The sequence below is a fragment of the Megascapheus bottae genome, chromosome 17, assembly GCF_031878675.1.
Source record: "Megascapheus bottae isolate mThoBot1 chromosome 17, mThoBot2.hap1, whole genome shotgun sequence".
In the NCBI taxonomy this organism is placed as follows: Eukaryota; Metazoa; Chordata; class Mammalia; order Rodentia; family Geomyidae; genus Megascapheus; species Megascapheus bottae.
This window is the reverse complement of record NC_143525.1, coordinates 50,806,707-50,821,166: the sequence shown is the minus strand read 5'-3', so window position 1 is coordinate 50,821,166 and position 14,460 is coordinate 50,806,707. Positions and strand designations below refer to the sequence as shown.

At 53.8% G+C, this 14,460-nt stretch overlaps 3 protein-coding genes across 4 annotated transcripts; 2 read left to right on the top strand and 1 right to left on the bottom strand.

The window, feature by feature from the left end:
* The first annotated feature begins 120 nt into the window (after nt 1-120).
* Arl16 (ARF like GTPase 16) lies at nt 121-4,337 on the top strand. Of its 2 annotated transcripts, XM_090351369.1 has the most exons (5): nt 121-192; nt 311-368; nt 591-704; nt 3,659-3,774; nt 3,888-4,337. In XM_090351369.1, exons 1-5 carry the CDS (start codon nt 131-133, stop codon nt 4,057-4,059), a joined length of 522 nt encoding a protein of 173 aa, XP_090207495.1. In that variant the 5' UTR covers nt 121-130; the 3' UTR covers nt 4,060-4,337. The 2 variants fall into 2 exon arrangements, with proteins under 2 accessions (XP_090207495.1, XP_090207496.1); XM_090351370.1 differs by lacking the exon at nt 311-368 and having other exon boundaries at nt 124-175.
* Nucleotides 4,338-5,821: 1,484 nt separating this feature from the next.
* Nucleotides 5,822-11,601, bottom strand: Ccdc137 (coiled-coil domain containing 137). The gene is made up of 6 exons (XM_090351368.1): nt 11,480-11,601; nt 11,134-11,267; nt 9,523-9,745; nt 7,608-7,690; nt 7,316-7,395; nt 5,822-7,089 (listed from the first exon to the last, which is right to left on the bottom strand). The coding sequence occupies exons 1-6, from the start codon at nt 11,599-11,601 to the stop codon at nt 6,925-6,927; spliced, it is 807 nt and encodes a 268-aa protein (XP_090207494.1). The 3' UTR covers nt 5,822-6,924.
* A 114-nt stretch (nt 11,602-11,715) lies between these two features.
* Nucleotides 11,716-12,977, top strand: Oxld1 (oxidoreductase like domain containing 1). Its single transcript, XM_090351537.1, has 2 exons — nt 11,716-12,013; nt 12,399-12,977. Exons 1-2 carry the CDS (start codon nt 11,732-11,734, stop codon nt 12,819-12,821), a joined length of 705 nt encoding a protein of 234 aa, XP_090207663.1. The 5' UTR covers nt 11,716-11,731; the 3' UTR covers nt 12,822-12,977.
* The last annotated feature ends 1,483 nt before the right edge of the window (nt 12,978-14,460 follow it).

The window sequence follows — 14,460 nt, the reverse complement described above, 5'->3', positions numbered from 1 at the left end:
CGACGGCGGAGCGGTGAGCCTCGGGAGCCAATGAGCAGGGCGGAAGGGCGGTCCATCCAATGGGAGCAGCGAGGGGGCGGGCCTTGCGGGGCAGGGCCGCGGGCGCCGCGGGCCGAGGGCGCGGGGTGGGATGTGTCTGCTGCTGGGCGCCGCGGGCGTCGGGAAGACGCTGCTGGTGAAACGCCTGCAGAATATCCTTCGGGGCCCGGCGCGGGGGCAGGGGCGCGGGCGGGCGGGCGGGGGGCCGGGGAGCCGGGGGCCGGCGCGGGGTCCCCCCTCGGCTGCTCTCGCGTCCTTAACAGTTGGCACAGCTGAGCTCCCAGGACGGCCCGGGCGACCTGGGCGAGCCTCCGCCGACGCGGCCCACGGTGGGCGCCGACCCTTCGTGCGGGCCAGGGGGGTCCCTCGTCGGGCTCCAGGGCCGGGGCCGCCGCCGGTGGACGGACCTGAGCCTGGCAGGCGCGCCTCCCTCCCCGGTGCCGGCCCGGCCCATCCGCCTTGACTGCCGGCCGCGGGGTCTGAAATGTTGGGGCGTAGGCCTCGTGCACTTGGGTGCTGGCGTTTATGTCTCGGCGTGCTTCCTCCCACAGGTGGGCACCAACCTTACAGACGTCGTGGCCCCGAGGAGGATCACCATCCGAGAGCTGGGCGGGTGCATGAGCCCCATCTGGTCCAGTTATTTCGGAAGCTGCCATTCTCTCATGGTGGGTCATGAACTTAGGAAGGTTTGCCCACACGTAGTCAGAGCTGCCAGGCCCCAGTTCCTACTTCGTTGTTGTTGTTTCAGGCAGTCCCGGGGACCGAACTCGGCCTGAGCACGGTCCCCGGGCTTTTCCACTTGAGCCCCAGCACGGCTCCCGGGGACTTCCTGCATGCTAGGCAACCACTAGGCCAAACTCCCGGCCCCCAGATCCTGCCTTACAAAGCACAGGGGTTGGGGTTCTGCTATTACGGAAGTGGGGCTGAGGCTGCGCTGGCCTCAATTAAATGAGCTGACTTTAGAGTTGCCCTGTTTTGGTCCCTGGGTTTGTCCTACATGTAGGCATGATTTCTACGTCCTTTTGGTTAAATGCCTCCTTGCAAGACCTGTGCTCCAGCTCTGAGATGGAGAACTGATTGCTACGTTGAGTGGACTACCCTGTAGGTGAAAGGAGCTAGTGACACTCTGCTTCTGCATAGACCCACATCTCTTTGTTTATTGTGGCCAGGTGATGTAATCCTAGATACTCAAGAGGCAGAGATCTGAGGTAGGAATTCCTGCATTGGCAAAAATGTCCAGGGGATCTACCTCCAATTAACCACCAAAGGAAAAAAAGAGAGAGAAAGCCAGGAGTGAAGCTGTGGCTCAAATGGTAGAGTGCTTACTCAGGGACAGTGTCCAGGTCATGAGGTCACACCCCAAGAATGCAAAAAAAAAAATAAAAAAGCTGGGCATTGGTGCTCACACCTGTTGAGGAGACTGAAATCTGAGGATTTCAGCTGGGAATCAGCATGGACAGGAAAATTCACCAGAGATTTTTGTTTTGTTTTGTTTTGTTTTTTGTAGGTCATGGGGCTTGAAATCTTGGGCCTGGGCACTGTCCCTGAGCTTTTCAGCTCAAGGCTAATACCCTACCCCTGGAGCCACAGCCCTACTTCCGGTTTTCTGGTGATTAATTGGACATAAGAGTCTCATGGCCTTTAATGCCTGGGCTGGCTTTGAACCACGATCCTCAGATCTCTGCCTCCTGAGTATCTAGGATTATAGGCATGAGCCACCGTGCCCAGCTCACCAGACTCTTATTACCAATAAATTATCAAACAAGGAAGAAAATAGAGTTCAAGCACCAGGACCAGCACACACACACAAACACACCAAAATATTATTTTCACTCTTAAAAAGCTGTCATTAGGGGCCGGGAGTTTGGCCTAGTGGTTAAAGTGCTTGCCTAGCATGCATGAAGACCCGGGTTCAATTCCTCGGTACCACATACATAGAAAAAAGCCGGAAGTGGTGCTGAGGCTCAAGTGGTAGAGCTCTAGCCTTGAGAAAGTCCAAGGCCAGTGTTCAGGCCTTGAGCTCAAGCCCAGGACTGGCAAAAAAAAAAAAAAAAAAAAAAAAGCTGTCATTAACTCAGGAGGCTGAGACCCAAGGATGAGGTTCAACGCCAGGCCAGGCAATAAAGGATGATAGACTCATCTCCAGTTAACCACTAGAAAACAGGAGATGGCACTGGGGCTCAAAGATAGGGCAGTAACCTTGAGCTAAAGAGCTCAGGGATAGTGCCCAGGCTCTGGGGTAGGGTGGTAGCCCTGAGCTGAAAAACTCAGGGACAGGGCTCAGACCCAGAGTCCAAGCTTCACGACAAAACCACAACAAAGCTTTTGTTGGAAAAAATTAAATAAAAAAATAAAAAGCCTAAAATGGTACTGTTCCTCAAGTGGTAGATCTCTAACCTTGAGAAAGCCCAAGAACAGTGCTCAGGCCCTGAGTTCAAACCCCAGGACTGGCAAAAAAAAAAAAAAGCTGTCACTAGCCAGGTGCCAATGGCTCAAACCTATAATCCTAGCCACTCAAGAAGCTGAGATCTGAGGATCACAGTTCAAAGCTAGCCCAGATGCTAAAGTCTGAGACTCTTATCTGTGGTCTAGGGGAAGAACGCTAGCCTTGAGCTGAAGAGCATAAGAACAGCACCCCCAGAGTTCAAGCCCCAGACTGACAAAACAATACATGTCTTTATGAGCCAGGTGCCAGTGGCTCACACCTGTAATCCTAACTATTCAGGAGGCTGAGATCTGAGGATCAGGGTTCAAAGCCATCCAGTGTAGGAAAGTCTGTGAGGCTTATCTCCTATTAATCACATGAACACTGCAAGTGGGAGGCTAGGATGTGTCTTAGTGGTAAAGTACTTGCTTAGCAAGCATAAAGCTCTGGGTTTTAATCCAGAAACAGAAAAAGGCAGAAGTGGTGCTGTACCTCAAATGGTAGACGGCTAGCCTAGAGCAGAAAAAAGTATAGGAACAGTGTCCAGACTTGAGTTGAGGCCCCATGAGTGGGGGAAAAAATATTGAGATATTGGGAGTTCAGCTCTGTGGCAGAGCCTTCGTCCCCAGGACAGCACAATTACACCTTCCCAAGACGTGTCTGCGGTGCTCAAGGAAACAAGTTTCACCAAGATTATCTTTTTTCCCCCCTCGGTTGTGGGACTTGAACTCTAGGCCTGGGCACTGTCTGAGCTCTTCAGCTTAAGGCTGCCACACAATCCCCTTGAGCCACAGTACCACTTTTCTGGTGATTAATTGGAGATAAGAGTCTCACAGAGGGCCGGAAATTTGGCCTAGTGGTTAAAGTGCTTGCCTAGCATGCATGAAGACCCGGGTTCGATTCCTTGGTACCACATACATAGAAAAAAGCCGGAAGTGGTGCTGAGGCTCAAGTGGTAGAGCTCTAACCTTGAGAAAGTCCAAGGACAGTGCTCAGGCCCTGAGCTCAAGCCCAGGACTGGCAAAAAAAAAAAAAAAAAAAAGAGTCACGGACTTAGTGCCCAGCCTGGCTTTGAACCGAGATCCTCAGACCTCAGCCTCCTGGGTAGGTGGGATAACAGGCGTGAGCCGCCATGCCCGTTTGGGGTTATCTTCTCTAGCAGGAAGTCACTCAATTGTTGTTTTTCTTTTCTAGTTCATGATCGATGCCTCTAATCCAGCTCAGCTCTCTGCGTCCTGTGTACATCTCCTGGGTCTCCTTTCTGCAGAACAACTTTCACAAGTTTCAGTCCTGATACTCTTCAATAAGATGTATGGATCTGTGAGCGGGGAGGTCATGTGAGGGGTGGCCGTGCCTGTCCGGGTGCAGCTGGGGCTGGGCATGTGTGTGGTCGCCACCACTCTGACAGAGCACTTACTTACAGTGACCTACCTTGTTACATGACCATAGAGGAGATGAAGTCACTGATCAGGCTCCCTGACATCATTGCTGGAGCCAAGCAGAGCATCTCGACAGCGGAAATCAGTGCCAGGAAAGGCACAGGCCTGGCTCAGGTGCTGCACTGGTTGCAGGAGCAGCATAGATCCGGTGGTTGACGACAGGCTAAACAAGTCTGGCTGGCTCACCAGGAGGCAGAGCTCCATGAATGCCTTCAGTGGTCTGACCCAGAAGAGAGGGCCATCAGTTCCTGATGTCTGAAGATGACTGTCCCCAGTGCTGGGAGAGGGCACTGGCCTGTGAGTGGCATCTGGGGATGATGGTCTTGGAATCATTTCCCTGTCCCCAGGAAACCCACTGGACTTAGGCCAAGGGGCTCTTATTACAGTGTCACCAGGGAGGCCTGGTGCTCTGCCTGTAATACAGGCTCCACCCCCTTCCAGGAACTAAGCCTCGAGTTAGAAACAAGAGCTGGCCCATACCAGTGGTCCCTGCCACTGGGGAGGATGGGGCAGAAGGATCACCTAAGCCCAGGAACTGGAAGACAGTATGGGCAAAACGGGTAGACCTTTGCAGAATGTAAATTAAAAGACAAGAGACAAGCCCCAAGCACTTAGCATTGTCATTGGTTTACGCCGCCCCCCCCCCTTCCTGACACAGCGCAACTGGTGACTACTGCTCCAGTGAGTCATGGCACTTGAACTCAGGGCCTTGCTGCTATATCTGAGATTTTTTTCTCTCTTCCCTTTTGAAGAAATTTATGGAAGCCCAGCACTGACGACTTACACCTGTAATCGTAGCTACTCAGGAGGCTGAGATCTGAGGATCACAGTTCAAAGCCAGCCCATCACTAAAGACCATGATTCTTACCTCCAATTAACCCTCAGAAAACTGGAAGGTAGGGCGGTAGCCTTGAGCTGAAGAGCTCAGCACCCAGGTCAAGTTCAAGCTCTGTGACCCCCCCCCAAATATTGTTTGGCGCAGATGCTCACGCCTGTCATCCTAGCTACTCAGGAGGCTGAGATCTGAGTATCGCAGTTCAAAGCCAGCCCAGGCACTAAACTCCGTGAGACTCCAATTAACCACTAGGATACAGGAAGTAATGCTGCGGCTCAAGTGGTAGAGAGGAAGCCTTTATCTTTGCTGGGGTACATTCACAGGCCTGGATGGGACCCATTGGATAACCAGATTTTCATGGATTTTTGGCCAGGACACAGAAAGTGAGAGGTCTCAGATGATCTGAGCTTTCCACCTGAGAACACTTCAAGATAGTCAGTACTGCCCTGCCATGCCATGTCCTGGCTGTCATTATTCCCAGACTGGTTCAGGGACTCAGGAGAAGTACTTGGTACCAGAGCCAGGACATCTGCAGACTCAATCCCAAGCCTGAAGCAACCAAGTAACTGCCAAAAGGCCTTTCCTACAAGAGCCTGGAAGAGTGGAGAAAACTCAAGCCTGGGGCACATACCCCAGGCAGGCCTCTACATGCCCACTGCAGCCAAGGGCTGGAAAGCAGGGTTCTACCAGTGTGTGATAACACACAACTGGGAAGCCAGGGCTCACGCCTCTAGTACTAGCTACTCAGGAGGCTGAGATCTAAGGATCGAGGTTCAAAGCCAGCCCGGGCACAAAAGGGCACAGAAGGACCTGAGACTCATATCTCTAACCTCTAGAAAATGAGAAATGGGGCTGTTGTTCAAGGGTAGAGCGACAGCCTTGAGCTGAAGAGTTTAGGGACAGCACCCAGGCCCAGAGTTCAAGCCACATGACACCCCCCCCCCAAAAAAAGCTGGATGTGGGGCTGTGACTCAAGTGGTAGACACTAGGCCTTGAGAAAGTTCAAGGACAGTGCTCGTACCCTAAGTTCAAGCCCCAGGACTGGTGGCAAAAAAAAAAGACTCATTTCAAACACAGCAAACATTCAATAAAAATAAACTTCATTCTGAAAATACAAACTTTGGCAAAAGCAATCAAGATCACACCCAACTCCAGAACTTCACAAATGCTCCAGGACTGCCAGTGTCACCCGAGCTTCCTGTGACCCTGGGGAAGGCGTGAGGGTCCCGCAGGCAGGCAGGCAGGCAGGCAGGCAGACTTTCTCAGGTGAAGCACGGGCTGTTCTTGATGAATAATCCAACCTGGATTTCTTGTGTCAGAACTGGGGCTGGACTCTGGCACTCTACGACTGGAAAAATACTTCCTCTTTCTGGCTTTTTGCTGGTTAACTGAGGGTAGTCTCTAGAATTTGTCTGCCCTGGCTGGCTTCAAACCTAAAATCAGGATGTGAGGCTCCTGAGCTGCTAGGATAGTAGACAGGATCCACAAGTGCACAGCCACACACTGCATCCATCCTCTGGCAGTGTTGGGAGACCACCTCAAAAGCCCCTGTTCTGGATAGGAGTCTGCCTTCTGAACAATCTCAGGCTAGAGACTGTCTCTTGGGAGTTCTACTCTGCTTCCTTGAGAGGTGTTATGTGGGACACAGACCTGCTTCAGTCCCCATGCAAGCTAGACTAGTCTTAGGGCTCTCTTCTCTGTAGGGATACTAACAAGCAGGCTGGGGCCCTGGCCCTCACAGCCATCTAGGTGCTGTCTGCTAGGCCTGCCTCAGAGCCTATCTACTCGCCACTGTCCTGCCAGCCCGTTCTGCCTGGCCTCTGCCTAAGTTGTTTCTGAGACACAGCTGGCCTACATTAGTAGTTTCAATAATTAACTGTTTACAGTCAGTTATGGAACTGAATTCTTCCTAAAGTGACTTTGAGTCGGGACTTTTCTGTTGTGAAACAGATAGGTTTAGTGAACAAGACCGTGGTCCCGTTGGCTTTGTCTCATTCGGTGCCCTTGCCTGTACAAAACACAGGATGTGCCCCCAGCCACTCCTGAAAGGACAGCTATTGGGGAAAGAAGAAGAGAAGACCTGAGAACAGATGGTGCATCTGGTTTCAGACTTTCTCCAGCAAATGCTGCCAGGTGGCTGGGCAGGTGTCCCTGCTGCCACCATGGTGGGGCGGAGGCAGCTGCTGCTACTGCTGCTGCTGCTGCCGCTGGAGCTTCTTCAGGGCTCTATATGCCTCCACAGCCCGCACCCTTTCTTCCCCCAGGATCCGCTGGCGGGCCAGTGAGGTAGTCAGAGGCTGTGCTGTGCCAGGGCTCAAAATCTTCTTCAACATCAGCGACTTCTTCCCAGGCTGAGGAGGAAGGGAAAGCTGAGGACAGGCTCGGGAACAAAGGGAAATAGCAAAGGGCTTAACTACCCAGAGAGCTCGAAGCCCAGTGACAAAGTACCACCAGATCAGATCCCGCAGCAGACAGCACCCTGTGCCTCGGCTACCATTCCTTCCTGTGCTAGGGAGCAGACAAACTGCTCCCCACCCCAACCCCTCCCCTCCCATGGCATGACCGAACGCTACATACCTGGTCTCTGCTGACACTCCTCCTGGGCTGTGCAGTCAACTCTGGGGGTTGTAGAACTACCTCTCCAAACTTCACGGAGTCTGGCGAGACAGGGCAGACAGAGCTCGGCATGGTGCTTGCACAACCTCCTCTGAAGGCCCAGAGCCCCAGCCTCAGGTCTTGCTTGACCCCTCCCCCACCCCAAGGACTAAGACACAGAACTCTGACTGATCCATGGGCCCAGCCACTGACTGCAGACCAGCGGGAGGTCCCAGACACTCGCAGGGGTCCGGTGGGAAAACAGGAGTGCTACCTCGCAGCAACTCCTGCTCCAGCATCTCCACAGCCTTTGCCTCCTTCTTCTGCCGGGCTTTATCTACTCGCCGCCTCTGGAACCTGGGAAGAAAGCACATTATCCAGATTGCTCGGCTCCAAGGAGGAAGCAGAAGTCACCCTGACCTCAAGGGGTATGGGAACAGAGCAGAGAGCCCTCTTACCACCAACTCCACAGCAGCCCGGTACCCTTCGGGTTGGTTCCCAGGGAACATCTGACAATGTCTGCAGACACTGGAGTGAGGGATACTCAGCACTCTATCTATGGATGCACAAGGATGGCTGCACCACAGAGGATCGTTAGTCAGTCCTGCTGCTGTGCCTACATGCCCTCACAAAACACCACCTTCGGGCCGTGGGTTTGGCTAGTGGTAGAGTGCTTGCCTAGCACGTACAAAGACCTGGGCACCACAAACTTATAGAAAAGCTGGAAGTGGTGTTGTGGCTCAAGTGGTAGAGCACTAGCCCTGAGAAAGCCCAAGACTGGCAGCCAGGACTGGAAAAAAAAAAAACAAAACCCACCACCTACATGAGGTGGCACCAACTGCACTCACAACAGTTGCAGAGGCCAATGTATCATAGTACTATATCAGTTAGGTGTTTTTCTTTTTTTGGTGGGTCATGGGGCTTGAACTTGGCCTGGGTGCTGTCCCTGAGGCTCTTCAGCTCAAGGCTACCGCCCTACCCTCGAGCTAAGCCTCACCTCCTATGTTCTAGAGGTTAACTGGAAAGAAGAGTCTTAGGTTCTTTTGTGCCGGGGCTGGCTTTGAACCTTGATCCTCAGATCTCAGCCTCCTGAGTAGCTAGGATGACAGGTGTGAGCCACTGTGCCCGGCTTCACAGTTAGGTTTTAGACAAGGTAATTTTCTTTGGCTCATAACAGTAGTCACAAGAATGCAAAGAAAGAAAAGTAACATGGCTTTTAGAGACTCAAAGTGCATGTTTTTCAATGCAGCAAAAAGGAGCGGCCGTGGCAGTTTTCCCTCACCTTTGGTGAAAGCCTAGGCTGATCCATCTGGGACACTGTGATCTTAGCTAAGATTACAGATAAGAGCCACTAATGCCTGACAGCACTTGGCTCTTTGACTTTTTTTTTCTTTCCCACTTTCCTACAGTAGCTAGCCCAAAGATAAACAACTGATGCTGTGTCTCCACTTTTCAAGAAAAGGGAAAATGTAAAGCAAGGTCTTTCCGGAGCACCAAGTCCCCTCCCTGCACCTTAAAAAACTCTGTTCTGGGAAGTGGCACTGTGAGTCAAAGTAGTAGTGCACTAGCCTCGAGTATAAAGAGGCTCAGGGACAGTGCCCAGGTCCCGAGTTCAAGGCCCACGACCAACAAAAAAAGAAACTCTGGGCCGGGCGTTTGGCTTAGTGGTAGAGTGCTTGCCTAGCATGCACGAAGACCCGGGTTCAATTCCTTGGTACCACATACACACACACACACACACACAAAAGCCGGAAGTGGTGCTGTGGCTCAAGTGGTAAAGCTCTAGTCTTGAGAAAGTTCAAGGACAGAGCTCAGGCCCTGAGCTCCCAAGACTGGCAAAAAAAAAAAAAAAAAAAAATTGATGCCCACTATTGACCAGGACAACAAAATGTTGCCTATTGTGTCCTGTCACCATGGGATACAGCCAGTTGAACCCATAACCCTGCCTCCTTGAGAATATAGTTCCAGCTCACTTTTTTTTAAGTGGGGGGGGGGGACAGTCTTGGAACTTGAACTCAGAGCCTGAGCATTGTCCTTGGGCTTTCTCAAGCTAGAGCTCTACCACCCGAGTCACAGTTACCACTTCTAGCTTTTTCTATGTATGTGATACCCAAGGACTCGGAGCTGGGTTTTTGTGAATGCTAGGCAAGCACTTTACCACTAGGATAAAATCCCAGTCCCTAACTCACGCTTTCTTCCGCTCAGACTTCTCCTTCTTCGGAGCTGCCTCCTCCTCCGGTTGTCGGTTGGCCTGGTTCTTGCTAAGGAAAAGAACATGCTGGGTCTCCTGTTCCATGCGCTGTATGTAGGCACGATCAGATTCCCCCTTCATCTGCCTGAACTTCGGAACAACTATGTCAGGTTCTGTTCCCTTAGCTTCCATCTCCAACGTGTTCTTGAAGACCACCTGAGCTGAAGACAAAGAGCAACCCTAGATATGGCATGACCTGAGAATCAGAACATTGAGTCATGCTCAAGGTTCCCCTCCCAGGTTATAGCCAAGGAAGACCAGGCTCAAATAGAGGCAAAGAAAGAGGGTATAAAATACCCAGCACAGGAGCTGGGAGTTTGGCCTAGTGGTTAAAGTGCTTGCACAAAGACCCGGGTTCGATTCCTCGGTACCACATACATACAAAAAAGCCAGAAGTGGTGCTGAGGCTCAAGTGGTAGAGCTCTAGCCTTGAGAAAGTCCAAGGACAGTGCTCAGACCCTGAGCTCAAGCCCAGGACTGGCAAAAAAAAAAAAAAAAAAAAAAATACCCAGCACAGGCTGGGAATGTGGCCTAGTGGTAGAGTGCTTGCCTACTATGCATGAAGCCCTGGGTTTGTGCACATACACACAAAAAGCCAGAGTGGTGTCTTGGCTCAAGTGGTAGAGCTCTAGCCTAGAGAAAGCACAAGGACAGTGCTCACGCGCTGAGTTCAAACCCTAGGACTAGCAAAAAAAAAATCATACTATTTATGTTTGCATGTGTACTGTATTAAGGACTAAACCCAGGACCTTCTGCGTGTTAAGCAAGTGTTTTAGTACTGAGCTACATGCCTAAACAACAGAATTTATACCTTTCCCCCCCCCCCCAGTCCTGGGCACTGTTCTTGGGTTTTCTCAAGGCTAGAGCTCTACCACTTGAGCCACAGCACCACTTCTGGTTTTTTTCTATATATGTGGTCCTGAGGAATCCAATCCAGTATTCATGCATGCTAGGCAAGCACTCTACCACTAGGCCAAACTCCCAGCTGGTGACTCATGCCTGTAATCCTAGCTACACAGGAGGCTGAGATCTGAGGGTGGCAGTTTGAAGCCAGCTGGGGAAGGAAAAGTCTTGAGACTCTTACCTCAAATTAACCACAAAAAGCCAGAATTACAAAAGACACTGTGCAAAATTAAATGTACTCATCATCTGACTCATGGAGTTGTAATCATTTTGTACATTACCTCTATAACAATAAAGTAAATTAGTTTAAGAAAAAAAAAAAGAGGGGGGGGGCGGTGTCAGGTGCTCGACCTAGTTGTAGCGTGCTTGCCTGGTGTGCACAGAGACCTGGGTTCGATTCCTCAGTACCACATACATAGAAAAAGCCAGAAATGGTGCTGAGGCTCAAGTGGTAGAGCTCTAGCCTTGAGAAAGTCCAAGGACAGTGCTCAGGCTCTGAGCTCAAGCCCAGGACTGGGAAAAAAAAAAGCCAGAAGTGGACCTGCGGTTCAAGTGGAAGAACGCTCGTGTTAGCCGAAGAGCTCAGGGGCAGCACCCAGGCCCCAGGCCGCGTTTCCGTGAGCTCGCAGCAGGGACGTGTACCTACCCTCCTTCTTCCTCTTCTTGTTACTGAGAGGGTTCTTCATCTCCTGGCGGCTCCTCATGATCTCTCTGAGCCGAAAGGGGATCTCCTGCTCCTCCCGGTTCTTGGGTTTGCGGTTCACTTCTTTCTTCTGTTGGCTGTAATGGAGAAGCTGGGGGTGAGACTCGCGTCCAGCAGGACACAGGCAGAAGCCGAGTGGAGTCCGGGCTCGAGTCCGGCAGTAAGTAAGTGCCCTCCACCGGTTCCTGGCCACGCCGGGGCGGCGGGCGCCCGGGCGGGGCCGGCCTCGGGGCCCTGGACCCCGCAGAGAGGCCGCGGCCCCCCGGAGTGCCTCCCGCGGGATGCTCACCCACCGCGGGGCGAGGGCCGCTGCCCGCGCCGCCGCCGCTCCCGCCGCGCCTCGGGCCGTCCCCGGCTCCCCGCCGCCGCCCGCCGCGCGGGAGCCCCGGCCCGTCGCCCAGCTCCAGCCATCGCCGCGCCGGGCACTTCCGCAGAGAAGCCACTTCCGTCCTGCGCCAAGGCCCCGCCCCGCCAGGGAGACTTCCGGTTCCGGGCCCGCCCCCGCTCTTCCGCCCCCGGCGTCCGGGGCCGGCCTGCGGCGATGTCGCTGCGGGCCGTGGGCCCGGGGGGCCGCGCCGTGGGCGCCGTCCTCCGCCGCTCGGCAAGTACCGGCGGGCGGGGTCGGGGGAGGGCCGCGCCGAGAGCCGCCGCTTCCGCCTGGCGCCTGGGCTCCCCGCGTGCCCTGGGGGCCCGGCGCTGGGCGGCAGGAGGTGGCACACGAGCGCAGTGTGCAGGGCGCAGGCCCGGGAAGGACGCCGAGGGCCGAGGCGGGGCACGAGGGCTCCCTCGGCGTCTGAGGAAGGGTCCTTGGGCTTGTCGCGTGGTGAGGGCCACCGTGACGCCATTAGACAGGACAGGCTGTCAGGGGGGGCCTGGCGGAGCGCGGTGCCCGTGCGGGGAGACGCAGGTGTGACCAGGAGCGCTTCTACCCCACCCTGGCCCCCTCCTCGGACCGTCAGGCACCCAGCCATCGGAAGGGGGGGCCCAGGCGCCCCGCCTGCCGGCTGGAGCACACACCCAGCACTTGACTCTGAACTCGGCAATTCTTACCGGTCCTACCTTGTCCTCTTCACACCGACCGTTATGTCCATTTTGGGAACGACACGGAGCCACCTGTGCAGTTAGAGGAAGGCTGAACATTCCCTAGAGGTGGAGGCCAGGGGGGTCTTGCTGGCTTCCTGGAGAGTCATATTTCTCTACATCCACAGGGAGCTCGCTGGCTCTCCATCTGCGACTGCTGCCAGAGGCTTTCTGGAAGAGGGACTGTTCTTCTGAGGCGCTACGCTGGAGTGGGAGCTGGTGATGGCCACCAAGATGTGGGGCTGGACCATGCGGAAGGGGGGGCCGAAGCAGGGACAGACAGTGCCAGGAAGCCACCCCACCCGTCCCTGCCCAGTGGGGGTCCCTTCGGATCTTCTTACCCTCTGCCACCAGAGCTCAAGCCTCCTACGAACTGCTGCATGAGTGGCTGTCCCAACTGTGTGTGGGTGGCTTATGCAGAGACTCTGCTGCACCACTACCAGGATGGAGGGGAACGGGCCTTGGCTGCCCTGGAGGAGCATGTGGCCGACGAGAACCTCAAGGCCTTTCTCAGGATGGAGATCCGGCTCCACACTAAGAGTAGAAGCTGAGCCCCAGACACCCTCACTTTGTGCACACACAGCACCTGTTCAGGAAGCAACTGTGCCCCTTTGTCAAACTCCTTTCCTGGGCTTGTGCCTTCTGGGAATAAAAAGGGCTGTCTCACTGACTACCTAAGAATAAATGAGTTCCGTGTGGTGGCTGCATAGGAAGCTTTTGTAGTCTCCTTGGCTGATGGTGACCAGCTCCTACCCACCTGCAGGGTTCAGGTGATAGGCTCATGCAGCATCTCCGGAGTCTTGCTGATAGTTCTCATTAGACTCTGAATGTCACTTGTGAGGCTGGGTGGGAAAGCCCTTAGCCCTTTTTATCTGGTAGAAGAGCTAAGATATCCACAGAGTGGGCCAAGAGCATAACCTGGTGGTAGAGTGCTCACATAGCATATATCAAGCCCCGGGGTTCAATTCAATTTCTCAGTACCACATACACAGAAAAAGCCAGAAGTGGTGCTCTGGCTGTAGTGGATAATGCTCCACAACCTGAGTTCAAGCCCTAGGACTGGCAAAAAAAAAGAAAAGACATCTCCAGAGAAGCCACTGGCTTTGCCCCTTGGAGTGGGTGGAGAATAGAACTATCTGGGGGAGGGGAAGCAAAAAAAAAACAAACCCAACTGTCTGAGCTTGACAATTCTGCCACATTGGCAGCATTGCTCTTTTATCCTTTAGTTTGCAGGTGCCTGCCTATCTATAAGTAACAATGCTGGCCTAGACACCCCTTTCACTTTAGTGAAAAAAATCAAAGCAGAACCCAAGAATCAGCCAAACATACATGCGTGGTAAGTGTGAAAGAAACTCCCACGTGAAGTAAGTATCCTGGTCTAGTGTGAGGGGACACTGCAGGGCTCTGGAGGGCAGGGGAAGAGGCACACGGGGCAGGTATAGAATCCTGAGGGTCAGGGAACAAGAAGCAGGGTGAAAAGAGGGGCAAAATAACCAGAATGCCTGGACCACACAGAGTTGGGACCATGAAGGCCGTTTGCCGTGGTGGGGCGGGCAGGACCAGTCCCAGGGCCAGAGCCAGCCATGACGTGGGCAGGGGCTTCAAGAAGGCAAGTCCACCTGGACGCAGTTCAGGATCACACTTGCTCCACACCTTGGCCATCCTTACAGTATCCTCCCCTCAGGCCTCGGACCAGTCTGAGCACCTTCTTCTACTTCCAGGATTGTCAGTTATCCTCCCTCAGCAGCCTGGTAATCTCATTCGTGGCAGTCAAGGGACTCCTAATCCAATCATTGGAAGCCAATAAATGCTGAGCCACTGCCTTGCCTAGCCAGGTCCAGCCACACTGGAACCTGTGGCTCCAAGACCCACACAGCTTTTGGTAAGTATGACCCACGCCATTGCCTTTCCTGGCAGCTAGGCATCTGCCCATCTCCCTGGGGTGGAGGGGAGCTCACCGGCCTTTACTGTTTCAGCGAAACCCTGAGTCTTCAGGAGCCTACCTTTTGCCTGTCATACCTATCACCTCTGCCACTGTCCCCAAGACCAGTGATGGTCTGGGAGCCTTTGGACACACGTGACCAGCTCCCCAGCCAGGCCAGCCAGGCTAGGGAGCGTTTCCATGGAGATAGCACTGAGTAGTGGAGAGCTACCCACAGGGCCTGGGCCTGGAGAGTGGGGTCTACCATT

Excerpts from the sequence above, each read along its gene's own strand:
- Arl16 (XM_090351369.1), top strand. The coding sequence starts at position 131 with ATGTGTCTGCTGCTGGGCGCCGCGGGCGTCGGGAAGACGCTGCTGGTG. Across the intron at positions 193-310 it reads CTGGTGAAACGCCTGCAGAA|GCTGAGCTCCCAGGACGGCC; the intron begins TATCCTTCGGGG and ends ACAGTTGGCACA. Across the intron at positions 705-3,658 it reads GAAGCTGCCATTCTCTCATG|TTCATGATCGATGCCTCTAA; the intron begins GTGGGTCATGAA and ends TTTCTTTTCTAG.
- Ccdc137 (XM_090351368.1), bottom strand. The coding sequence starts at position 11,601 with ATGGCTGGAGCTGGGCGACGGGCCGGGGCTCCCGCGCGGCGGGCGGCG. Across the intron at positions 9,746-11,133 it reads CAAGAAGAGGAAGAAGGAGG|CTCAGGTGGTCTTCAAGAAC; the intron begins GTAGGTACACGT and ends CTTTGTCTTCAG. Across the intron at positions 7,090-7,315 it reads GGAGTGTCAGCAGAGACCAG|CCTGGGAAGAAGTCGCTGAT; the intron begins GTATGTAGCGTT and ends CTTCCTCCTCAG.
- Oxld1 (XM_090351537.1), top strand. The coding sequence starts at position 11,732 with ATGTCGCTGCGGGCCGTGGGCCCGGGGGGCCGCGCCGTGGGCGCCGTC. Across the intron at positions 12,014-12,398 it reads GTCCTTGGGCTTGTCGCGTG|GGAGCTCGCTGGCTCTCCAT; the intron begins GTGAGGGCCACC and ends CTACATCCACAG.